Source organism: Myxine glutinosa, chromosome 11 (assembly GCF_964187855.1).
Source record: "Myxine glutinosa chromosome 11, kmMyxGlut1.1, whole genome shotgun sequence".
Lineage (NCBI taxonomy): Eukaryota > Metazoa > Chordata > Myxini > Myxiniformes > Myxinidae > Myxine > Myxine glutinosa.
In genome coordinates this window covers 105,934,464-105,960,263 of record NC_136271.1, presented here as the reverse complement: position 1 = coordinate 105,960,263, position 25,800 = coordinate 105,934,464, and the positions used below count along the sequence as shown (strand labels likewise).

At 44.2% G+C, this 25,800-nt stretch overlaps 2 protein-coding genes across 2 annotated transcripts; one reads left to right on the top strand and one right to left on the bottom strand.

Moving 5' to 3' along the window:
* Positions 1-352: 352 nt before the first annotated feature.
* Positions 353-11,059, bottom strand: CCDC32 (coiled-coil domain containing 32). The gene is made up of 5 exons (XM_068131349.2): positions 11,028-11,059; positions 6,851-7,024; positions 6,265-6,360; positions 5,880-6,033; positions 353-4,262 (listed from the first exon to the last, which is right to left on the bottom strand). The coding sequence occupies exons 2-5, from the start codon at positions 6,993-6,995 to the stop codon at positions 4,115-4,117; spliced, it is 543 nt and encodes a 180-aa protein (XP_067987450.1). The 5' UTR covers positions 6,996-7,024; positions 11,028-11,059; the 3' UTR covers positions 353-4,114.
* Positions 10,961-25,432, top strand: ZCCHC10 (zinc finger CCHC-type containing 10). Its single transcript, XM_068131350.2, has 3 exons — positions 10,961-11,260; positions 13,635-13,802; positions 24,384-25,432. The coding sequence occupies exons 1-3, from the start codon at positions 11,220-11,222 to the stop codon at positions 24,655-24,657; spliced, it is 483 nt and encodes a 160-aa protein (XP_067987451.1). The 5' UTR covers positions 10,961-11,219; the 3' UTR covers positions 24,658-25,432.
* The last annotated feature ends 368 nt before the right edge of the window (positions 25,433-25,800 follow it).

The window sequence follows — 25,800 nt, the reverse complement described above, 5'->3', positions numbered from 1 at the left end:
TTACCTCGGTGTGGTTCCATAACCTCAGTACCCTTTGCCCTCTTGTTGCTCCATATGCTTTTCCAAAACCTGAGAATTGCATGGTATGTGTTGTATCACAAAATGTACTGTCCCTTGGTTTGACGTTAAGCCGGATGTCCAGTCTGCTGCCGTTAGTGAATGTTAAATATACCACAGTGTCCTTCTATGAAGAGTAGGTGAGTTCTCGCCAGCCCGCTGAATAAATTAAAATTTCCATCCCAAAGCTGCAGCAGGCAATGCATCAGCAGATTAGTTGCGCTCTCCCTACACGAAATGATGCTGCTCCCCAGGACCAACTCGTAACCAACTGCCGTGAGAAAAAGGAAAAAAATATGGTTTTATCATTTTACTTTGTGTTCCTTGAAGGCCTGAAAGTGCAAAGCTTACAGGCCTGTGCCATGATGTTTCATGCATGCAGTCTCATCATGTTGCAAAGAACAGTAGCGCAGTCCATCCACCATACATGTTGCCTGCAATTTATAAATCTACTTCACCTGTATTGGACACTTGATTTGTTTTGATGTCCTTGTCATGGGGCCCTTTCTATTCTGCTCTGGCAGGCCATATCCCATGATCTATTCTGTGTTTTACACACGAAAGGCTCTATTCTTATTAATTGACTATTTTGACACATTCGATACAATATTTGACAGACTAAGCTAATCGCATGTAGAGCAGGCCTCATCATACTATATACAGTCATGTGAAAAAGTAAGTACACCCCATGCAAAGTTTTGACTTTTTCAACATATTTCAACATACAGCTATTCGATCTTCATTTCAACAATATTGATATATAAAGGTGATATAATATAACAAATATCATGAAACATTTACATTTTGTAGTCCATTGTATAAGTTAAATAAACATGAATGCAAATTGTGGAAAAAGTAAGTAAACCCCATGAAATGTTTTTATCTTTTTAACATATGTGGACATATCAATATTTGATCTTCATTTAAACAGTATCTACAGATAAAGGTGATCTAATTGAACAAAAAACAATGAAAACCTGACTTTGCAATAATTTATTCAACAAAAAATTGTTCCACAGTGTTGCGGATATGGGATTTGGCCTCCATATCCGCTTGTAAATATTCCCCTATTTCCCCAATACTCCCCAACTATCCCCAATCCCCCATTCCCTAGTCCCATTGTCTGTAAACAACACTCTGTAGAACCGACCTTCCCCTTTTTCCCCCATTAAATGTCGTGCCCAGGTCCACCGCATCTCACGTAGACAACTTTCGGACATCTTGCTAGTTATTCTTAGTCTATGTCAGTTAAGGACTCGTTTCCATTAATTCTGACTCTTCGTTGCACCAGAATGTGATTGTATGGCACCAGTAGTGAGTTTAGGACCTCCCCATACCTCCTCCCATCTTCCCCATGAAACAACAACAACAACTACCACAACAGCGCGCGGGGAGTGTGCGTCCTCACTCCGGCTCGGTTAGCCGCCATTGCCCATGTGCGCCGACGGGGTTACCACGAAGGGGCTGCCTGTCGGCCCCTCGTCAAGGGCGGAGCCCGGTAACCCCCCGCACCCAATAAGAAGCAATGGGCCGATTCCATCTGGGGCGGAGCTAACGAGCCGAGGGCGTGTCACTCCCCGCCGGATATACGCAGCGACTTACCGGACGTGACGTCAGATGCGCCCCCAGCTTGGAGAAAGAACGTCACCTTCTAACGCTGACGCTGAGAGAGACCTCCCGCATCTCTGGACCGGACCGTGTGGATCCTGCCCCTGAGCCAAGGTGCACCTTGAGCTATCAACTACCTGCCCCTCCTTGCCATCAATCCCTGTGTGAGTCAGTTTTGTCCTGTTTATCTGTGGTCTGTCGGGGCTAATATAAGACCGTGTTTAAGTGCCCACCTTACTGTGCTGTACCTCTGGTCGGTGTAATCTAAACATATCCCATATTATATCCTCCTCCGGAGGTCTTGAGAACTGTACCCCTGGTGTCGTGTCATTTAATCCCAGCCGTTGTGTCCTTTTCCTCAATTGATTTAGCGTAGCGCGACTCGGCCAACGTTCGAGTATAATCGGGTAAACTGTGCAGACGCGGTCATACCAAACCGCTCGGTAAACTAACATCCACAACCGCGTCTGTAACATTTGTAGTCCATTGTATAAGTTATGTTGTAGTCCATTGTATGTTGTAGTCCATGTTGTAGTCCATTTTGTAGTCCATTGTATAAGTTAAATAAACATGAATGCAAATTGTGGAAAAAGTAAGTAAACCCCATGAAATGTTTTTATCTTTTTAACATATGTGGACATATCAATATTTGATCTTCATTTAAACAGTATCTATAGATAAAGGTGATCTAATTGAACAAAAAACAATGAAAACCTGACTTTGCAATAATTTATTCAACAAAAAATTGTTCCACAGCATGCACAATTGCATGCACAGCTCGTTTGAAATCCCCCCCACAACATGTCGATGGGATTTAGATGCGGGCTTTGACTTGGCCACTCCAGAACCCTCCTTTTCTTTCTTTTCAGCCATTCCTTGGTGGATTTACTGGTATGTTTAGGGTCATTGTCATGTTGGAACGTCCACCTTCCGTTAAGCTTCAACTCTCCGACAGATGGCCTCACATTATCCTCAAGCACCCTCTGGTAAAATGAAGAATTCATAGTGGATTCTATGATGGTGAGCTGCCCAGACCCTGATGCAGCAAAGCTGCCCCAAACCATAATATTTCCACCACCATGCTTTACAGTTGGTATCAGGTTCTTGTGGTGAAATGCTGTCTTTGGTTTTCGCCAAACATGTCTTCTGGTACTGTGGCCAAATAGCTCTACCTTTGACTCATCTGTCCAGAGCACATTGTTCCAGAAGTGCTGGTCTTTGCCTCGGTGTTCATTGGCAAACTTTAGTCTTGCCCTGATGTTCTTTCTGGACAGCAAAGGTTTCCTCCTGGCTCACCTCCCATGTAGATCAAATTTGTGCAGCCTCTTTCTAATGGTAGACTCGTGCACTTCGACATCAACAGTGGCAAGAGCTACCTGTAGGTCCCGTGATGACATTCTGGGGTTCTTAGAGACTTCTTTCAGCATCTTGCGGTCTGCTCTCGGGCTGAACTTGCTGGGCCCGGCCTGGCCTGAACAAGTTGGCAGTTGTTTGGAATCTTCTCCACTTGTAGATGATCTTCCAGACAGTCGAATGATTGATTTCAAATTGTTTGGAGATCTTTTTAAATCCCTTCCCAGACTCATAAGCATCTATAACATTCTTTCCGAAGGCCTCAGAGAGCTCTTTTGATCTAGGCATGGTGATGCCGCACACTTCAACAACAAAGAGCAAACCAAACGAAATGTCTGAGGTTTAAATAAGACAGGTTCCTCCAAGATCCTCTCTAACGATGTTCTAATCATTTGCACCTGAGCTGGTGCACCTGATTCTAATTTTAGGTATTTGAAGTAGTGATAAATGTAGGGGTGTACTTACTTTTTCCACATGCGAAATTGCATTTATGTTTATTTAAATTATACAATGGACTACATAATGTAAATGTTTCATGATATTTGTTATATTATATCACCTTTATCTATCAATATTGTTGAAATGAAGATCGAATAGCTGTATGTTGAAAAAGTCAAAACTTTACATGGGGTGTACTTACTTTTTCACGTGACTGTAGAATGCAAAACAATAATATGGAATCCCCTGAAGTCAAAATTCAAGCCCAAATGTCCACAGAATTAATCTGTTCATCTTGACAGGACTCTGATGTGCAAAGTGATTTGTTATTACATATTCGGAGTCCAGGGAAAAGACCCTGTGATTCTGTTGTACAATACTGAGACAGTGCTAAGGCTCACTACTTTTACAATGACTTCAGTATTTAGTAATATTTAACAATCACACAAACTATCAAATGTAACACAGACAGAGAACAGATCGGTAGCGATTTAAAGATCACCAGATGACAATTTCTCACATACTTCAAGATCCATTACTAATCTGAAGAAGATTCCCTAAACGGAACACAGCAGATGGGTACGTGGTTCTTTGAACCACTTATGTCTGAAAAATAAATGACCAAATTCCATTCCAAATGGTGTCCCGCGATGTTTCATCAGCTATCTTCTGCAATATCTGACTCAGAAGACTCGTAGCCGAGCGAAGAAGAGCTGGACTTGCGGGCATGGAGAAGATACTGCAACTCTTCGGCACTGAGCGCCACGCTCTCGGGTTGCAGCCGTCTCCGCAGCTGTATCAACGCACTGTTTGAAGTGCAAACATGATGGCAATTAGCATACATGAATGAATGAACTAGAACGGCACTCAGTAGAGCAAATACCTCCGCCAGGCTGAACAGTTTATGTTTTGTATCGCACTGATGGCCGGATCTGGATTCGGACCTGAACCAAAATATAATTGGCTTATTCTTGTCACCTAAACAACTCGTCCACCAAGTTTAGTCATAAACCGTCCATAACCTTTTTTAATATCATGCTATATATCAATTTTCGCCCGATCTCTAAATGGTGAAGAATCACTTAAAAATTAAATAAGTACCGTATGAATGATGAATGATCGTTTTTTAAGGCCATTTTCCCCGCTAGAGCAGGGGTTAGCCTTGCGGGCCCCATGACAATCATGGTTCCCTGTTTGAGGCAATGTTTTTATGGCCGGATGCCCTTCCTGGCGCCAACCCTTAGTCGCCTCTTACGATGCGCAGGGGTACGGTGTACCTATTCTAAACTGGGGTACACACCGGGATCATTCATCCCAGCAAGCTGGTACTCAATTTGCCGACCTCGGAAGGATGACAGGCTGAGTCAACCCCCCTCGTGTTAATTTAGCGATCGACCGGGATTCGAACCCAGGATCCTAGGACCCCAAGCCGGCACCCTAACCGCTAAGCCAACACCAGGCTATTATATAAGCACTGTATCTGAATAATAATAATAAGTCTGAATAAGTAATAAATAAGTACCGTATCTGAATCCATATTCAGATCTTATATTAACCAAAATCGAATAGATTCATCCTCGTCACACACTCAACCTCTCCACCAAGTTTCGTCCAAATCCGTACATACGTTTTTGAGATATCCTGCTATGTGTCGGTTTTAGTCCTATCACTCAATGGTGAAGAATCACTTAAAAGTTAAATAACTCTCGTATCCGAATCCATATTCAGATCTTCACAAAAATCGAATCGAATCGTCCTTGCCAGACACCCAACCGGTCCATCAAGTTTCGTCCAAACCCGTCCATAACTTTTTGAGATAACCTGCTATATATCATTTTTGGCCCCATCTCCCAAAGGTGAAGAATCACTTTTAAAATTCTAGTAGCCGGATCCGAATCCGGATCTTCACCAAAATCTAATCATTTCGTCCTTGTCACACACACTACCTCTCTGCCGAATTTCGTCCGAATCCGTCCACAACTTTTTGAGATATCCTGTTCACAGACAGACAGATAGACAAACAGAGAAACAGACAGGGGTCAAAAGATAACCTCCATCCACCTTTGTTGGCGGAGGTAATAATACATTAACGCCGTCACGACACGCGGTGTGGGATTATTTTTCTCCTCTTTTACATTTTTTTTTTTTTTTTTTTTTTTTTTTTTTTTTTTTTTTTTTTTTTTTTTTTTTTTTTTTGTATACAAGATCGAGGCTCGTGAAAGAGCGAACATTAATCACACAGAAAGACAAACCGACACATAAAACATATAACATGGGGAGCGGTAGACAAGATGGGGAGAGAGGGGAAAGGACACAAACACAACATTTGAGAGCAGGGACATCGAGAGATCTGTGAAACTTCACACATTGGGTAGGATAATCCCGCTATGCCCTTTTCAAATCAAACTTATATGTGGAGTCACCTGTCATCAATGTCCTCTTCATAAAAAGGTTCCGAATCATCAGCGCGATCCAGCAGTTCAGCGAGGCAGTCCTGTCGACCTCTCTCCAGCTCCGAGATCACATCGTGTGAAGTCAAATTGTGACCCCGGCCTTGGATCTTCTGTAGCCTTCGTTCTGCAAACCCACAAATGGAAATCCACCTATGCAGACCATCGATCTAAAGGGGATTACTGCAAGGTAGACCTTTTTGCATTGCAAGTTTTCTTCAGGACACTCGGTAAAAAGAAGCATAAAGTACTTGAACTGTTAAAATAAAATAAAAATATGAAGATTTATACATTTGTGAAACCAACATATTGCAATAATTTTAATACAAAACACATAAGAAATGACAAGAACACGTACCTAAGGAGGCAAGGTACACCTCAGAGTCTGGCAATCGACAGTGCTGTTGGGTTTGCAAACCATTCTGTACATACACTGACGGGTTGGCGAAAGAGTCTGAAATGAATAAAAAGCCATGTTTTAACCATGGGCACACCACTTCAAAACAACACACGAGCCAAATTGATGGCACGCCATCGCAAATCCCCACGCTTCCTTCCGAAAGTAAAGTCCAAAGACCGCAAGAAGTTCCACCAGGAATGACCCATTATCAAATTTACAACCTTTCAAATATCACGAAAACATGGTCAGGTCAGTCTTTTGGCACTGCCACTGGTAACATGTAACCCGCCCAGTCAGCGTTTCTCGGACATGTCTGCAAGTTGGAGTCGTTAGTGGACAGTAAAGATCACAAGGTGTCGTTCGTGAAGAGAAAGCGATTTATCGTGGGCACCCCCGAACAAATTTACAAATTCCCACAACAACAATCAGTCGAGCCTGGCCAGCTGGTAACACATGTTGTTAACATGCTGTAAAACCCAGGAGGCAACCAACATCTACTTACGAGAAACATTTCATCGAGAATGGAGTGGTTGAAGTGCAGCACCTGTAAAATTGTTGTCGAATCCTTGATTGGAGGTACTGCAAGATCCTTCACTCTGAAATTCAACAAATATGGGCTTCCAAGGATCAACATCAGAGCCTAAGGTGTAACTCTCAGAGTTGCTGTTGTTGGAAGATACCTCAGCCATGTGCACAGAAGTTGTGCACAAAACGTGTCCTTGAAAATGAATGAGAGAAATGAGATTCACGCAACACAGGAGAACCAACCTTCTCTCTACAGTGATGTCCAGGTAAAAGCAAGAGATGAAGGACTGGAAATAGAAATTATATGGGAGATAGTGATGAGACAAACGTGTATATATATAGATATATATATAAATAACACACACACACACACACACACACACACACACACACACACACACACACACACACACACACACACACACACACACACACACACACACACACACACACACACACAGTTCCCATTTGCCGGGTTCCCATATCTATCGCTGAGCCACCTCACATATCCACCGGACCTACAAACCTATTTATCGGTCCCCCACAACCGGCCCCGGGTCCCTCAAACCCGTCGTCCACCGGTCACTCACACCCATCGTCCACCGGTCCCTCACATCCGTCGTCCACCGGTCACTCACACCCATCGTCCACCGGTCCCTCACATCCGTCGTCCACCGGTCACTCACACCCGTCGTCCACCGGTCACTCACACCCGTCGTCCACCGGTCCCTCACATCCGTCGTCCACCGGTCCCTCACATCCGTCGTCCACCGGTCCCTCACACCCGTCGTCCACCGGTCCCTCACATCCGTCGTCCACCGGTCCCTCACATCCGTCGTCCACCGGTCCCTCACATCCGTCGTCCACCGGTCCCTCACATCCGTCGTCCACCGGTCCCTCACATCCGTCGTCCACCGGTCCCTCACATCCGTCGTCCACCGGTCCCTCACATCCGTCGTCCACCGGTCCCTCACATCCGTCGTCCACCGGTCCCTCACATCCGTCGTCCACCGGTCCCTCACATCCGTCGTCCACCGGTCCCTCACATCCGTCGTCCACCGGCGTCCACACCCGTCCACCGGCCTCCACATCCGTCCACCGCCCTCCACACCCGTTCACCGGTCTAACACACCCGTCCATACACTATAGTACGGCTCAGGGTTGAGATGCAAAAGAAACGTGACCTTCACCAAGCACCGACTAATAGCAATGGTCCCTCGACACATTTATCACTATCAGAAGTGTGTCTGTCTGTCCCTGTGTGTGTGTGTGTGTGTGTGTGTGTCAGTATGTGTGTGTGTGTGTGTGTGTGTGTGTGTGTGTGTGTGTGTGTGTGTGTGTGTGTGTCTGTGTGTGTGTGTGTGTGTGTGTCCAAAATACCGATACAACTAACTGTAAAATAAAACACAATGTAGCACTCTCGAACACACAAACGGTTGCGTTAAAATACCCTGCCCGCACTTCAATTTGATTAAATTATTTACCTGATGTTGTACGTATGTACCGGTAAGGTAAGGTAAGGTTGTTGTACCGGTAAGGTAAGGTCTCGTGGTTATACTTCTCTTACGTTCCAAAACAACGTTAGGTAAAGGTGTGACTTCCGCAAAGCCCGACCCCACTTGGTGTGTGGTGTGTATGCAGAAGGAGATATCACAGCCTTGCTTTACAATACATCCTCAAATAATCATCGCCAGTATTTAATACTGCAAATAGAAATAATGATATATTTTATCCCATATATACGAAACAATGAACATCACACAAACGGGAAAAAAACGTTTGGTCAGAATATATAAAGTTTGGCCGAACTTGATTTCTCCGCCCTCCCATTTTTGTTGCCGACGCGTTGAGGGGCGTGGCGTATATATGTCTCAGCTCTGAAAACAACATTCAAACTAAATGAGAAGGAAAGAGAGATGAGGAAAGTCGGAAGTAGTATTAAGATAGCTGAAGCTAGAAAGAGCAATCAGAGAACAGCAAACCCTCGCCAACATTTATTTTGTGTGGTTTTGTAGTACGTACTTTATAGATCTCCTCACATTCTAATTGTACGTACTTTGTAGATGTGCCCGGTAGAAAAAAAGATTTTTTTTAAAAACTTCTTTTTTAACTTAAGTTAAGGTCTAGGCTCGTGGAAGACCTCGGATACAGAACAGATCAGGACAGCATAGCAAAGGGAACAGCAGGAGAAATGGGAAACACTAACAACAGGGCGGAGGAGAAAGTATATGGAGACGGACAACGAAGGAATGCTGGTAATGAGTGGTCGGGGAGAACGCAAGGGTCTTCAGGGTCTTTTGGGTCTTCAGGGACTTTTGGGTGTTCAGGGACTTTTATGTCATCTGGATTTTTTTGGGGTCATCTGGGTCTTTTGGGTCCTCAGGGACTCTTGGGTCTTTGGGGACTTTTGGGCCATCAAGGTGGGGTCCTTGGGGACTTTTGGGTCCTCGGGGACTTTTGGGTGATTTTGGGTCTTCGGGGACTTATGGGTGATTTGGGTCTTTTGGGTCATTAAGGACTTTTGGGTCATCTGGTTGTTTTGGGTCCTCGGGGGTCTTTTTGATCCATGGGGTCTTTTGGGTCTCAAGTGTTAAAGGGTCTTCCAGGGTCTAAGGGGTGTCAGCAGTCTAAAGGGTTAAAAGCTACATTTCAATCGTACGTAATTAATTAATAGACGTCAAAAAGTATGCCTCACACACACACACACACACACACACACACACACACACACACACACACACACACACACACACACACACACACACACACACACACACACACACACACACACACACACACACACAAACACAACTCATCCATTTATAGTAGATGCTGTGATGTTGGCTGATTTCCAAGCAGATGGAAGCTGTCCTGGTGTAAATGACACGGTGAAAAGGGCAGAGAGAGGAAGTACAAGCGCAGCACAGCAGAGTTTTAGGACACGTGAGGTGATGACATCCTGTCTAGTTGCAGAGTCGATGGTTTCCAGAAACTTTTCCACCTTCTCAGGTGCAAAAGATACAGAATCCAGGAGCAGTTGGATACGGCTGGGAACGGTGGGCACCGAAAGAGGGGTTAGGGATGCAGCATTTTGAAGCAAACCAGAATTGAGGCAGTCGTCCTCCTCACGACCGGAGTCAGCTGTGGTTCCATTTGAAGTTAGGGTAGGGATGGAATGGGAGCATACACCAGAGACAGACTTGACAAGGCACCACCAGGTTTTAGAGGAGCCAAGTTTGAAACCTCATCCTTGAGATTGAATGAATGTTGTTTTCTGGCTCTCCTGAGAGGAGGCACACTTGGGATTTGTGGAATGATCTGAGGTTGCCTTCGGTTGGATTTGCCTTCCACGAGGAAAGTTCTGTTGTTTTAAAGCAACCGCCTCACCACAGGATTCCAAGAGTGGGACGATGGGTAAGATAACTGAAGATGAGATGGGAGTAATTTGTGTAAAAGAGAGAACAGGTTCCTGTGGAAGCCTTCCTAGGTTGAGTTAAGATCAGGGGTGGTAAATATATGAGACAAGTCCTGAAGCAAGATGGCTGCTTGTAGTCCCTGCCAGTTTGCCTGAGTGAACTGCCAGACTCGCCGGCACTGAGGCCGTTCTCTGAGAATGGCCAGAGAGATTTTGACCTTCACGAGCACATGATCAGATGAGCCAATTTGGGCAGAGAACGAGCAAGATACATTTTCAGGGAAGTTCTCAATCACCAAATCCATAAGGGAAGACTTGCCATTGGGAGAGATCCGTGGAGTCACAGAAGTCCTTTGCTGATGATGGAGGTTCCAACACCCAGCTAATTAGTAGGCCTATGGTGACAATTAAAATCACCATATATGAGGAAGAGTTGGGATGGGTGGTTAATAATTTGGTCCATGTCGTCTGAGATAACGTGTGATACTGGCTGGCTACTACCATGTTCTTGGTTCCATTACCAATCAGGTTGAAGAGCGCTCGCCAAGCGGCTTAACCACTCAAGCAAGCACTCCATTGGAAACCGCTGATAAGGAACGACTGGCTTGGCAAATGGCAAGCGATAGCAAGTTGATTGGTAACGGAACGCGCCCCGGGTATTAAATCTGTTTCCGTTTCGTGTTCCAAATATAACATTCAATAATTTAAGATAAACTTCGTCCTTGATCATAAACTGACGTTTGTAGACGGACGGACGGACGGACATGAACCAATTGTTCACCTTCATTTTCGCTTCGTGTACCTGAGGCAATGACGGAAGCTCCAGATAAATGAGGTCGCCAAAGAGCGAATGAATAACGAACGAACTCGAGAATGATTGATGAATGAATAAATAAATGAACGAAAGACAGAACGAACGATTGACAGTGAGCCAGGCTGCTGGCTGCGTGAGAGAGTTCGGGGGGTTGAAGTAATGGCGACAGCCACACAGAGGCTTCTCGCCCGCCGAAAAGCGTGAGTGTTATTCATTCACATTTGCTTCAATCCTCATTCTCTGATCTTCCTGTTGAGTTTTAATGATTTCGTTCGCGCCGCTCACGTCGTCTTTCTGAGGCCCTGTCCAGGCTATTCCCCCATCCCTGGAAATACAAGGAACGCAGGAGGCCATTTGGCCCATGAAAGCCTGCACTGGTGTTACCAAGTTATTGTTCTTATCATCTACCAAAGTTTCGTCATAATCGGTCCATAACTTTTTGAAATATCATGCTATATATCGTTTTTGGCCCTATATCTGGTGACGATATAATTTAAATAATTCTGTTATCCTGACTGTGACGAACATCTTGAGGCTCCTCTTCTTCACTTCATTCTCAGGCTGTGACCCCTGATCCTATCACTGTCTATTGTGCTGAGTAATTATTCTCCACTTGTTTTGTCTATACCCTTCATTATCCTAAACATCTCTATCATATCCCCCTGGAACCACCTCCTTTCTAATACCTCTTTGCTATTTCCCTTGTGCCTCTTTTATTTCCAGCTTGTGATTTAAAGCAGAAACACATGATCATGAGTATCAATTACTGACACTATCAAGACAAACTCGCTCAAAAATTTGCCTCCATGCATTGCCCTGTTTTTAATAAACAATAGTTCGGAGCCGATTGGCAAATAAGTGCAATGTCGGTGATTTGAACCTGGAATCTCAGCGTCATCAAGGCATGTGCTCATTCGATAATGTCCAACAGGACAAGCTGAAAATGAGCTTCATGTTTAATTTATCCACATAATCTTTTGTTTTTACCTGCGCCACCAAAGGTGGATGGAGGTTATGTTTTCACCCATGTCTGTCTGTCTGTTTGTGAACAAAATATTTCAAAAAGTTGTGGACGGATTCGGACGAAATTTGGCAGAGATGTAGCGTATGTGACAAGGACGAAATGATTAGATTTTGGTGTAGATCCGGATTCGGATCCGGCTAGTAGAATTTTTAAAGTGATTCTTCACCAATGAGAGATTGGGGCCAAAAACTATACATAGCAGGATATCTCAAAAAGTTATGGATGGATTTGGACGAAACTTGGTGGAGAGGTTGTGTGTGTGACAAGGACAAATAGATTCGATTTTGGTGAAGATCTGAATATAGATTCAGATATGAGAATTATTTAATTTTTTAAGTGATTCTTCACCATTGAGAGATGGGGTCAAAAACTATACATAGCAGGATATCTCAAAAAGTTATGGATGGATTTGGACGAAACTTGGTGTAGAGGTTGTGTGTGTGACAAGGACAAATAGATTCGATTTTGGTGAAGATCTGAATATAGATTCAGATATGAGAATTATTTAATTTTTTAAGTGATTCTTCATCATTGAGAGATGGGGTCAAAAACTATACATAGCGGGATATCTCAAAAAGTTATGGATGGATTTGGACGAAATTTGGCAGAGAGGTAGTGTATGTGACAAGGACGAAATAATTCGATTTTGGTGAAGATTCGGATCCGGCTAGTAGAATTTTTAAAGTGGTTCTTCACCATCGGGAGATGATAGGGCCAAAAACTATACATAGCAGGATATCTCAAAAAGTTATGGATGGATTTGGACGAAATTTGGTGGACCGGTTGAGTGTCTGACAAGGACAAATAGATTCGATTTTGGTGAAGATCTCAATATAGATTCAGATATGAGAATTATTTAATTTTTTAAGTGATTCTTCACCGTGAGAGATGGGGTCAAAATCTATACATAGCAGGATATCTCAAAAAGTTATGGATGGATTTGGACGAAATTTGGCAGAGAGGTAGTGTATGTGACAAGGACGAAATAATTCGATTTTGGTGAAGATCCGGATCCGGCTACTACAATTTAAGTGATTCTTCACGATTGGGTGATAGGGCCAAAACCGATATATACCAGGTTATCTCAAAAGGTTATGGACGGATTTGAACGAAACTTGGGAGACAGGTTGGGTGTGTGACGAGGACTAATCGTTTTGATTTTGGTGAAGATCTGAATATGGATTCGGATACGAGAATTATTTAATTTTTAAGTGATTCTTCACCATTGAGAGATCGGGCGAAAAGCGATATATAACATGATATTTAAAAAAAGTTAATGACGAGTTATGAATAAACTTGGTGAATGAGTTGAGTTAGAGTATGAGTTGGTTAGGTGACAATGTAAGAATGAGTTGGTTAGGTGATGAGAACAAGCCGTTTAGATTTTGGTTTATGTCCGAATCCAGATCCGGCCTATCGGTCGGATACAAAACATAGACTGTTCCTGGTTGCCTGGTTGAGGTATGCGCTCTACAGAGTGCCGTTCTAGCTGTTTTTAAACTTTTAAATCTATTCTGCTTTGTTGATTTTTCCACTTTATTTTGTGACAGGGATGCTGACAGACAGAATGTGAAATGTCAAAAGTGTTTGGAGATTGGGCATTGGACTTACGAATGCAAGGGAAAACAGAAGTACGTCTATCGGCCGTCTCGCACTGTCCAGCTGAATCGCCTGCTCAAGGCTCAGCAGAATCGGAATTTGCCAGCTCTTCTGCCCAAGTGAGCAACGTACACGTCATTTTTTTTTTTCATCTTCAAGATGATCGGAGGAGGAAATGCATTTCCTTCTTTGTTGCTCGTTTTATTTTACAAGTGTATTCACTCCCTACTGTAGTGGTAGGAAGCATCATGCTATTATCCTCTCTGGGGTATGTAGATTACATTAGATCCAGGCTTGGATCCGTTAGTCTGTGGGGGTCTGTTAGCATGAATGTTGGGATTCCTCCCTTTCAGTTTAGTGTTTAAAACAACAGTAGCGACTGTTTAAAAAGGCAATCATACAGCACCTTCAGAAAGTATTCACACCCCTTGACTGTTTCACATTTTGTTGTTACAGCCTGAATTTAAAATGGATTGCATTTAATTTTTTGTCACGGATCTGCACAAAATACCCCATAATGACAAAGTTTTTAGTAATTTTTACAAATTCATTAAAAATTAAATACAGAAATATCTAATTAAAATAAGTATTCAACTCTCTGAGTCAATACTTTGTAGCAGCGCCATTGGCAGTGATTACAGGTTTGAGTCTTGGGTATGTCTGTATCAGCTTTGCACATCTGGATTTAGGGAGAGTTTCTCCCATTCTTCCTTGCAGATTTACTCAAGCTCTGTCAAGTTGGATGGGGAGTGTCGGCAAACAGCAACCTTCAAGTCTTTCCACAGATTCTCAATGGGACTCAAGTCTGGGCTTTGGCTGGGCCACTCAGGGACTTTCCCCGTTCTTGTTTTGAAGCCATTCCAGTGTTGCTCTGGCTGTAGGCTTGGGGTCATTGTCCTGTTGGAATGTAAATTTTCGCCACAGTCATATGTCCTTTGCACTCTCAACCAGGTTCTCCTCAAGGATTTGCCTGTATTTGGCTCCATTCATTGTTCCCTCTATCATTGAAAGTTTCCCGATCCCTGCTGCTGAAAAACATTCCCATAGCACAATGCTGCCACCACCTATGCATTCAGGCCAAATAGTTCAATTTTCGTTGCATTAGACCACAGAATCTTTTGCCTCATGCTCTGAGTCTTTCATATGCCTTTTTGCAAACTCCAGTTGTGCTGTGATGTGCCTTTTTCTCAAGGAGTGACTTCCATCTGGCCACTCTCCCATTAAGCCGAGATTTGTGAAGTGCTACAAAGATTGTTGTTATTCCAGCAGGTTCTCCCATCTCAGCCAACAACTCTGTAGTTCTGTCAGTGTGGTCATTGGGTTCTTGGTCATCTCCTTTGCCCAGTTGCTCAATGTGATCAGACAGCCTAAGAAGAAGCTCGAGGAAGAGTCTAGGTAGTTCCATATTTTTTCCCATTTCCTAATGATGGAGATCACTGTGCTCTTGGGAACCTTTTAGTTTTTAATTAAATTGTAAAATTTTAACATTTTTTTTTTTGAACTTTGACATTATGGGGTATTACGTGTAGATCAGTGACCAAAAAATTACAATCAATCCATTTTTAATTCAGGCTGTAACACAACAAAATGTGAAAAAGTCAAGGTGTGTGAATGCTTTCTGAAGGCACTCTACGTGTTTGTTGTTTATAATATTTCTTCTGGTAGCGTTGCCCCACAAAACGCCATGATAAATCTATTTATACACATTGACACAACGTTTGTCCAAGCAGGAAAAACCCCTTGGGGGAGAGGGGATATTATTGGTATTAATACGAGAATAAAAGACCCATCGCTTCGCTGACGGAAATACCAATCTTTGCTGCAATGTCTAATCTATGGGGGAAGAAAAAAAAATAGAATTCCTGGGAGAACCTGCTCTCCTTGTGTTGGCATTAGCAGTTTTGTACCCATAAATGTACCCATAAAAAAAAAAATATATATATATATATATATATATTTTTTTTTTTGGGGTGGGGGGGGGGGGGGGTGGGAATCCTAAACATTCCCGGGAGGTCCCCAAATCCACAGTAGTTGGATTTATTGAAATCCGTTAAGCCGTTCTCAAGTTATAACATGACAAACAAACAAACAGACAGACACGTGTTACGGGGTCCTCCCCCATCCTCTGGTCTCGGTAAACCTCCGAACCACGAGGAAGTCCCCGGCAGAAAGATGTGTTGTCCTTGGTTGAAAACAAGCCAATCAATAACGAGTCCACACCAAGGGTTACGAAAAAACCACCATATATTATAAATCCCACACAGGAATCACGACCCCAATTAGTACAGCACTTCACCATATAATTCCTATCTACAGGTGGCACCACCTTATCGAGTCCCTTAACCCCCAAACTCACGGCCCTTTCCCCAATGTCTCTGTACTCCTCCCAGGCGACGTCAATTCGCTCCAGCGATCGTGGAATCAATTTCAGATTCCAATCAGGGGAGGCGTAGCCGATCGAACCAACCCACAGGTCACGTGGTCCAATCCCCCACATGATAGCGGTAGAATGGGAAACCTCCCAAAGCCGATTTCTGGTATGTACACAGTTGCGGTTCAATCCGCGAGTCTCCTGAATAACCCTCCAAAAGCCACAGTCTTGTACCGCTGTCCCCGGCAAGCCACCGGAGAATAACGCCCGGCCGATGCGACACAAAAACCTGGTCACTGCCAGTTGTGCGCGTGGCGAAGATGGCGGACGGCTTTCTCTCGCCCCCGGGTTTGGAGGTAAGGATACTCGGCAACCTCAGTGAGGATACCCGGCTCCGCAGCAATCCGGCGATCTCCTATCGCGCGGACTTCTTTTCAAGGAGGCAAAGTTCCCTTGTACTGTACGTTTGACTGCTCGGTACGGAGCTGCAATCGGAAATGTCTGCTTACGATCATCCGCCGCTTCTTCTTCCTCCCCTCCTTATCTCTTCTGGGTCACGAACCGATTTCCGGCCACATTTTACCCGGAGCGCTTTTAACCCTTTTAACCACAATAAGCATCATCTAGAATCAACCATGATAACAAGAACCACCATAATTAGGGCCGGTATCCATAACACTTCCCCCCCTCAAGAAAGAAAGTTTGAACATAGGGAAAACTTTCGTTGTAGGCAAAATTCTTTACACAAACAAAAGTAAGCTCACCCCCAAATCATCAAGTCCTGTGAGCAACAACAATCCATAGTTCCCCAAAAAAGCAACAAAATTCTACACAACCCACAGAGATTTCCAAAGTTAATTCCCTCTGGACCAAGCATCAGCAACGACATTGTCCCTGCCCTTTACGTGCTCAATTTCCCAGTTGAACTCCTGCAAAGCCAACTCCATCTCATCAACCTCGGATTTTTGTTTTTCATTTTTTGAATGAAGGTTAAGGGGTTGATCAAAAATCCAACGTTAAGCAACTCGATAGCACGTTTTCCGGGAGGCCAAGCCGAGTATTCACTACATGGACGCCTTTAGGAATGTGGAGTTCACGGTTAGTCCGGGGAGGAAAGTTCACTACCTGGACGCCTTTAGGAACGTGGCGTTCATGGTTAGTCCGTGTAGGAATCTGGGCTCGGCGGCTCTGCCGCATTCAGTGCTTCAACTTCTCCGGACTCCTAATAATTACGGTGGGACCACTTGTCACAGTAGTCACCTGACTGGCGGTCTCCTTCTCGGCCAGTGCTCTGATAATCCTTCCTTCGAGAGCTGTCATAACTCTGGAAGCCTCCATAATAATATCGATTGCGGCCACCACCACTACTATTCCGTGCTCCTCTTCTGTAGCCCCCTCAACCCCTAGGAAATGCCTTCCCTACTGTGATGGTCTGACCCTCCAACTCCTGGCTATTCAGATCCTTTTCTGCCTCTCTGGCGTCCTTGGAGTTTTCAAACGTGACAAAGCCAAACCATCTTGACCTTCGTGTCTCCCTGTCTTTTATCAGCAGCACTTCCAAAAGCGGTCCATATTTGCTGAAGGCAGACTCCAAAACATCTTCCTTTGATTTGAAGTTCAGTCCACCTACAAATAACTTGCTAAACTTGTCGCCATCCCGAACTGGTGTGGTATTATTTTCCCTACTGGGCTTTTTAACAACCATCGGGTTACCATAAACTTGATCACCGGCCAAATCATTCCCGATAACCACCGATACTCCCTCTACAGGAAGCGTGGCTTGTAAACCGACGGTGACCGGTCCTGACACCAAATCGGACTCCAAATGGATGACATGAAGTGGAGCACTAACACAGCCACCAATCCCCTGTAAACGAACACTATCCCCAGTTGCCGTCTCCTCGGACCATGGCAAGATGCCTTCCAGCATTAAAGATTGATGTGCTCCTCTGTCCCTCAATACCCTAACAGGTTTCTGGGTAGTCGGGTCTCCATCCAGTGACACAAACCCCTTTGAAATAAATGGTTGGTAACCCTTTTGAGGGCGATTTCTCACACTGGCCATTGCATTCGGAGTTGTACTAGTCGACCTCCACTCCTGACTTTCCGTTCCCAGAGCATGACAGTGGGACATCAAGTGTCCAGGTTTATGGCAAAAGGCGCAAGTAGGCCCGGAGGGGAGCCCCGTGGTCTGCCTCGAGCCCCCCGCAAGATAAGTCTGTCTTGGGCCCATCATCTTCTGATTTCGAAAAGTTGTGGTATCAGAGTTGTCCCCATAATCATCTAGAGGCCGCCCCCATGCCTTGTCGTTCTCAGCACCGGATGTCCCATAGCTCCCCTGTTTAAGTCTAGGCGAGGAGTTCATTCTGTGGAACTCCATCCTGTGTGTTCAGGCATAATCATCTGCCATGGTTGCTGCGTCATACAACTTTGGTACTTCCTTTCCTCCAGATGTATTTTAATGTCCACGTGGACACATTGTTGGAATTCCTCCACCAGGATCGATTGTCGCAATAGTTCGAACTCTTTCCCCACTCCTTTTGAATCACACCACCTATCAAACATGGTTTCCTTCACTCTGGCAAATTCCACATGGGTCACACTCTCCCTCCTCCTGGCACTCCGGAATTTTTGCCGGTAAGCTTCCTTGACCAATTCATAGGCTTTTAGAATGTTTTTCTTCAATACCTCGTAATCTGCACATTGGTCAATCGGTAAAGCCGAATAAATCTCTTGAGCTTTACCCACCAGAACACTTTGCACCAGTATGGACCAGTATTCCTCAGGCCAGTTTAACAGTTGAGCAACTTTCTCAAAGTGTGGAAAAAAACTTGGCTACCTCCTTTTCATTGAAGGGTGGAACCAGCCTCACATGTCTGCTGACATCCCAGGTGTTCTGACCAGGTGTCGAACCAGTCGGCATGGATGGTATCTCTCCCCGTTCTTTCCATACATCCAGCTCCTTGACTTTAATTTCCTGCTGACGCGCCAATTCACGGTCCTTTAACTCCCTTTCGGCTCTTCTCTCTTCTGCTTCGAGTTCTCTTGCAGCTCTCCTTTCCTCTGTTTTTTTTTTCTCTTCTAACCTTTCCTGGAGTTCTCTTTCCTGTACTTTTAACCTTTCCTGGAGTTCTCTTTCCACTTTCCTTTCCTCTGTTTTTTTTCTTCTTCTTTTCTAACCTTTCCTGGAGTTATCGTTCCTGTGCTTTTATTCTTTCCTGGAGTTCTCTTTCCTGTGCTGCTCTTCTTTCCTGGAGTTCTCGCTCCACTCTCCTTTCTTCTGCTTGTTTCTCTTCCCTTCTCTCTTCTGCTTTCCTTTCCTCTGCTTTTTCCCTTTCCTGGCTCTGTAATTGCATCTCCAGTTTCCGGAGCTCCAAATTTTCTTGCTCTTCTGGTAACCACTCCCAGGCTACCTCTTCCCATGTTCCTAATCCCACCATAGATTGTATCACCACTGTGCAACTATGCCTTCTTCATATTAGTTCGGACCTCCATGTTAAAATGTTTGGCCAATTTCAGGAGGTCCCATTTTACTAACGCTCTGAACTGTGCTTCACTAGGGGTCACTGTAAACTTCCCTGCGTCAAACTCCATGGTGACTACTGTTAACACCTGTTAACCCTCACACAAAAAAGAAGAATTTTTTTTTTCTTTTGGAGAAAATTTGGGAATGTTGGAAAAGTTCCAAACTTGGGAATTCTGGGAATGTTAGGGAATTCTTTCCCAGACTAAATTTAGGAATTTTCAGATCCCGGACGCAGACCCAATTGCGAGCCCACGAATATCAATTGGACGAGCCCCCAATTTCTGTTACGGGGTCCTCCCCCATCCTCTGGTCTCGGTAAACCTTCGAACCCCGAGGAAGTCCCCGGCAGAAAGATGTGTTCTTGGTTGAAAACAAGCCAATCAATAACGAGTCCACACCAAGGGTTACGAACAAACCACCATGTATTATAAATACCACACAGGAATCACGGCCCCAATTAGTACAGCACTTCACCATATAATTCCTATCTACAGGTGGCACCACCATATCGAGTCCCTTAACCCCCAAACTCACGGCCCTTTCCCCAATGTCTCTACTCCTCCCAGGCGACGTCGATTCGCTCCAGCGATCGTGGAATCGATTTCCGATTCCAATCAGGGGAGGCATGGCCGATCGAACCAACCCACAGGTCACGTGGTCCAATCCCCCGCACGATAGCGGTAGAATGGGAAACCTCCCAAAGCCGATTTCTGGTACGTACACAGTTGCGGTTCAATCCGCGAGTCTCCTCAATAACCCTCCAAAAGCCACGGGCTTGTACCGCCGTCCCCGGCAAGCCACCGGAGAATAATGCCCGGCCGACGCGACACAAAAACCTGGTCACTGCCAGTTGTGCGCGTGGCGAAGATGGCGGACGGCTTTCTCTCGCCCCCGGGTTTGGAGGTAAGGATACTCGGCAACCTCAATGAGGATACCCGGCTACGCAGGCTCCGCAGCAATCCGGCGATCTCCTATCGTGCGGACTTCTTTTCAAGTAGGCAAAGTTCCCTTGTACTGTACGTTTGACTGCTCGGTACGTTGTTGCAATCAGAAACGTCTGCTTGCGATCTTCCGCCGCTTCTTTTTCCTCCCCTCCTTATCTCTTCCAGGTCACGATCCGATTTCCGGCCACATTTTACCCGGAGCGCTTTTAACCCTTTTAACCACAATAAGCATCATCTAGAATCAACCATGATAACAAGAACCACCATAATTAGGGCCGGTATCCGTAACACACGTCTCCTTTTATAATATAGATTGTTTTTGTAATAACATTAGTATTATATGCTATTATCATTAGTGTTGTTATTACTTTTGGTATTACAAGGAGCCTTGGAAAACCACCCCGATTAGCTACACTTTAACACGATTTCACCCGAGGTGAAAACCCCCTTGGGGAGGAGGCAAATTAAGTGGCTACAAACTCCACCGCGTGACCCACAACCTCCACCGCGTGACCCACAACCTCCACCGTGTGACCCACAACCTCCAGCGCGTCCTCCTGTTAAGTTTGGTTGAGATTGGATAAGTAATGACTGAATGTATCATGACAAAAAGACAGAAAGACAGACACCAAATTGTGTAATTTAGTATGATCATTGGAATTAAAGTGCACCTCGGTTCGAATCGTAGCAAACCACGGTGGGTTGTAGCAAACCAGGGCAATACGTCTCCAGCGAGTCATGTTTCATTTTGACTTGATAGATCCCTTAATCTGAAGAGAGGCAAATGTTTGTGGAGCACCTTGTATCGTCATCGTCATCGTCAGCGTCATCGTCATCGTTGTTTGGTCGACCAAAGTCGGACACGTATGGGATTTTCCCATGCACGTCAGTCCTCCTTGTTCCTTGGTAACTCTTCTTTTTTCAGCCCTGTGTCCCTTACTAATTGATCAATGTAGGTAAGAGCTGGGTGACCACTACATCATGCTCCGTGATTTTCTGACCAGAGTATGAGTTGTTATACGATTTAAAGTTTCCTCTGGTGTTGGGCTAGCGGCTAGGGTGCCGGCTTAGGATCCCAGGATCCTGGGTTTGAATCCCGGTCGATCGCTGAATTAACGCCAGGGGGGTTGACTCAGCCTGTCATCCTTCCGAGGTCAGCAAATTGAGTACCAGTTCACTGGTAATTCCCTGTTTGTCGTTAAAGGCGGCAAAAAGGGTTGGCGTCAGGAAGGGCATCCGGCCGTAAAACATTGCTTCAAAAAGGGGACCAAAAACCAACAACAACCACGGTTCCCGAAAAAGGCCAACCCCCGCTTTGCGGGGAAAATGGCCTCTAAAGGTGGTTTTTTTCCATAACACTGTCCACCAATTCTAAGTCTGCACTGCCTTGAACAGTCAGAAACCTGTGATGGATTACCATATAGATATTTATTAGACATGATGTTTCAAACTAAGGAGTCAAGTATAACATCCATCGAGTCTGCTTTCAAGTGCTTTGCTTAGTGTCCAAGACTCAGTTCCATAAAGGAGAATATTCTCCACTGTTGCTTTAAAGAATTATTTTTTGAAATTTAATGGCAGTTTTGATTTCCAGATTTTATCCACAAAAGTATGAGGGCTGTACTGAAAGTCATGAGTACGTTTATTGCACAGTAAAACAACGGTCGGAGTAAGAAAACTGATGCTGTCAATAATAAGACATTGCACATTACTTTTCAAGAAAATCTACAGAACGATCCTTACATTCTGCCACCGCTGCACAAGCTTAAAAGTCCCGCTGTGGTCCGTTCTAACACTTCACAACCAGCTACGCACTGCTATCTGGACTGCCTCGGCGTTTTCTTAGTGCTGGCCTCTCGTGTGATCTTTCAAGGCCCCGAACATATGGTATGGGGCCAAGACCGGACTGTACTAGGTGTAGGGGAGCACTTCCCAGCCATTCTTTGAGAATTCCTCCAATGTCAGATGTGCAGTATGAGCTTTAGCATTGTCATGTCCAAAGATTACAGCTTTCTTCATCGGGCGCTTTTCCTGAAGTGCACGCTTCAGTTTCTTGAGTGTCTGAATGTAGCGAGCCGTGTTAATGGTTTCCCTTTTGGGCAGGAAATCAACCCATATGCATCCCTCGGCATCCCAGAAGATGGTTTTCATAACTTTGGTGGTGAGGGTATTCTTTTGTCCTTATTTTTTGGAGATGTGGAGTGATGCCACTCCATGCTTTGCTGCTTAGTTTTTGGGTTGAAATGGTGGAACCAGCTTCATCACCATCATTCACGATGTGGAACAGGAAGTCATCGCCCTCGTTTATTGCACGCCCTTGTCATTTAAGCAACTGTGATGACACATCCACGCATGTATTTTTGTGTTCCTCCGCGAACTGGGAACCCAACGAGAACAAACTTTCCGATATCCCAAAGTCACTATCATCTCATGTATGGCATGGTGCCCTATGCCAAGCTGCTCTGCGATCTCCCTACCCGGCACCCTTCGGTCCTCACTGATGGGCGCATCAAATTTCTGCTCGTTGCATCCAGTTATAGCACTTCTTAGCGTGGCTGATCGGCGATGTCAGTGTTTCCGTGAATCAATTGGCCATAGATATCTGCAGCTGACCTCTCCTTCACGAGGAATTTGTTCACTGCACGTTGGCAAAACTATATGTCTTTGGACAGACATTCTATCACAATTGATTGTGGGAACAACAATGGTAATAATATTATGTATGTATTTTTAATCTTGGTGATATTATATTTGTACTGTAGAACCTCAACATTCGTGGGGGGGATACATTCCTGAAAAAGGTCGCGGATGTTGGGGCATTGTTTCAATGGGAAAAAGGGGAATAAATTCCCGGCGGTTCATGATTCATAAGGGAAAATTAAAAAAATTCCGAACACGAACACGCACATTAAAAAAAGAACAACAACAACAGCAGGTACTGTTTCCAATTATTCGGTCAGTTAAGCAGCTCCACTTTCTAGTTAAGCAGCTTTTTATTCTTCTTGGGAGCGACCACATTGCCTGCACTACTCGTACGCTTGGTCCCTCATGATCCAATGATGTGTGCAAAAGTTCATGAGCGTGAGGCATAGCAGCAGGTCAAGGCAGCGGGCCGAATGATGTGCGCAAAAGTTCACGAGCACAAAGAATCATTGCAGGTAAAGGCAGCAGGACGAGAAGAAAGTATGAAACCCATGACACACTGCACATGAGTAAGTACTCGTGCAGAGGTTGTAGGTAGATGGAGGATAGGTGGATAGTATGACAATTGTTTTGGGGGGGGGGGGGGGGGGGGGTCGGATATTTGTTTTTGCGCACGTACAGCTGCTTTATGCGTGACGTGTGGAAGATGCTTTTAGAAGTGTCATGTGCGCGGCTGGTGGTAGATGGTTGGTTAGAGATTCATTGTATTGATGCGCTGCTGGCGGAAGATGGTTTTAGAATTGTATTATGAGCGCAGCTTGTGATATACGGTTTCATATGAAGATGCTTTGCATTTATTTTTGGTTGACGAAGATGGTTTTGGAACTGGCATGCGCGCGGCTGGTGGGAAATGTTTTTTGCGCCCATGAGAAACCACGAATACATGAAGCACAGGGCTGCAAATGTAGAAGCAGGTCACATTTTATGAACCACAAATACGCGAATGTTGGAACTGCAAATGTTGAGGTTCTACAAGTGTTTTTAATCCAATTATATTTATGTATTTTTTTATCTTGGTTATATTCTTTATACATTTTAGCATTGTAATATTATTTTTAATCTTGGTTATATTATTTATGTATTATTATATTGGCTATTTTTTAAAAGACTTTATTTGTTCAAAAAAAATAATGTCATGTTGTACTTCCTTTTGCAGAACGCAAACCAGTGGTGGAGCTTCTATTAATAAAAATTCAGACTCTGAAAGTGATTCAACAACTTCAGACTCTTCCTCTTCCACTTCATCAGACTCAGAGAGCTCATCAGATTCGGACAATTCATCTGAGGACCCTGATGGAGAGACTTCCAGCACCTCATCCACATCTACTACCTCATCAAGTTCCAGTGACTCTGATTCTGACTCTAACTCTGATACAAGCAGTGCCAGTGAAGGGCCTGTCAAAAAGAAAAAGAAAAAGGCTTTATTATAGGGGAGGGGCAGCGGGATTTTCACCTGTTCGGTTGACTCCCTAACACAAATACTATATGGTTCAATAGATGATACGAGATGATTCCATGAAAACAATGCAGATGGAATCACCTTTGGGTGAAAAACGCTTGGGACCTTAAATGTGACTCTGCTTGAGGAGAGAACATTGTTTCGCCATGGGAAGCATGGGTTCAAAAAAAAAGAAAGACGGCCAACAATGAGTTTGGAATGAAATTGTACGCTTCATAACAATAATGTAATGTAACTGCTGAAGCCTCCCCCATTCCACGTCAATGTTATGATACACTTCTTCTTTTGGATGGTTTGTTTTATGTTTTCCTTTCGAAGCTTTGCGAATGTTTATTGTAGATTTTTTGAATTTGACCCGTCTTTTGTTTTTAACTAATCTTGTTTAAGCATTTCTAATCAAAATACTTTAAGTATTTTGGTTAAAGTAAGAATGTTAAAAGGTTGGTGAAATCAAAATCTATAGGTGTCTGTGTTTATTTCTAAATTGTCTGTTGCCTTTTTTGAATACTGAATTTTTTTCCCCCTTGTACTACACATTGAGGGAGGTTTAGTTTAAGACTTGCTTTCAAATACCAACATTTTCAACATTTTTCTTCTTCTTCTTCTTCTTCCCCTCTTACCTTTTATAAGGAGTGAGGTCTCGTCTTTGAACTAAAAATTATCAGACTTTGCTGTTTTATTTTTCAAATGCCAATACCTGAATGTAAATGTTTTATATTATTTATTAAAGTTGCTAATTCCATGAATATTGCCACGATTTGTAAATTAGGAACTTGCAAAGGCCACGGCATACTTCTGTGGCCTATGATCGTGGCCGTTATAAGGTGTTGTATTGTTTCAATTTTGGTAAATTGTATTTTACGAGTCACCTATTTTGAGGTGATTTATGGGGGAAATGAGGAACTTACCGCATGTCGTAGTTGCAAGAACCTGCCTTAAAGCTATCACCTTAGTGCTCACAGGTACGGTGTTATATCAACGTGTGTGCCGTCCCTCGGATGGACGATAACCTGGGCGTCCTGTCTGCCAGCATTAGTTGGTGGATGTTAAATGTCCCATGGTCTTTCGACAAAGTGTAGTTTGGTTATCTCCGGCATCATTTCCAAATCCCTGT

What these genes read in the sequence shown, in the direction of transcription:
- ZCCHC10 (XM_068131350.2), top strand. Translation starts at nt 11,220, where the DNA reads ATGGCGACAGCCACACAGAGGCTTCTCGCCCGCCGAAAAGC. An exon ending in CTTCTCGCCCGCCGAAAAGC is followed by an intron (nt 11,261 to 13,634) that starts GTGAGTGTTATT and finishes ATTTTGTGACAG; the next exon opens with GGATGCTGACAGACAGAATG. An exon ending in TTGCCAGCTCTTCTGCCCAA is followed by an intron (nt 13,803 to 24,383) that starts GTGAGCAACGTA and finishes TTCCTTTTGCAG; the next exon opens with AACGCAAACCAGTGGTGGAG.
- CCDC32 (XM_068131349.2), bottom strand. Translation starts at nt 6,995, where the DNA reads ATGGCTGAGGTATCTTCCAACAACAGCAACTCTGAGAGTTACACCTTA. An exon ending in ATTCGACAACAATTTTACAG is followed by an intron (nt 6,361 to 6,850) that starts GTGCTGCACTTC and finishes TATTCATTTCAG; the next exon opens with ACTCTTTCGCCAACCCGTCA. An exon ending in GGTGTACCTTGCCTCCTTAG is followed by an intron (nt 6,034 to 6,264) that starts GTACGTGTTCTT and finishes GTGGGTTTGCAG; the next exon opens with AACGAAGGCTACAGAAGATC.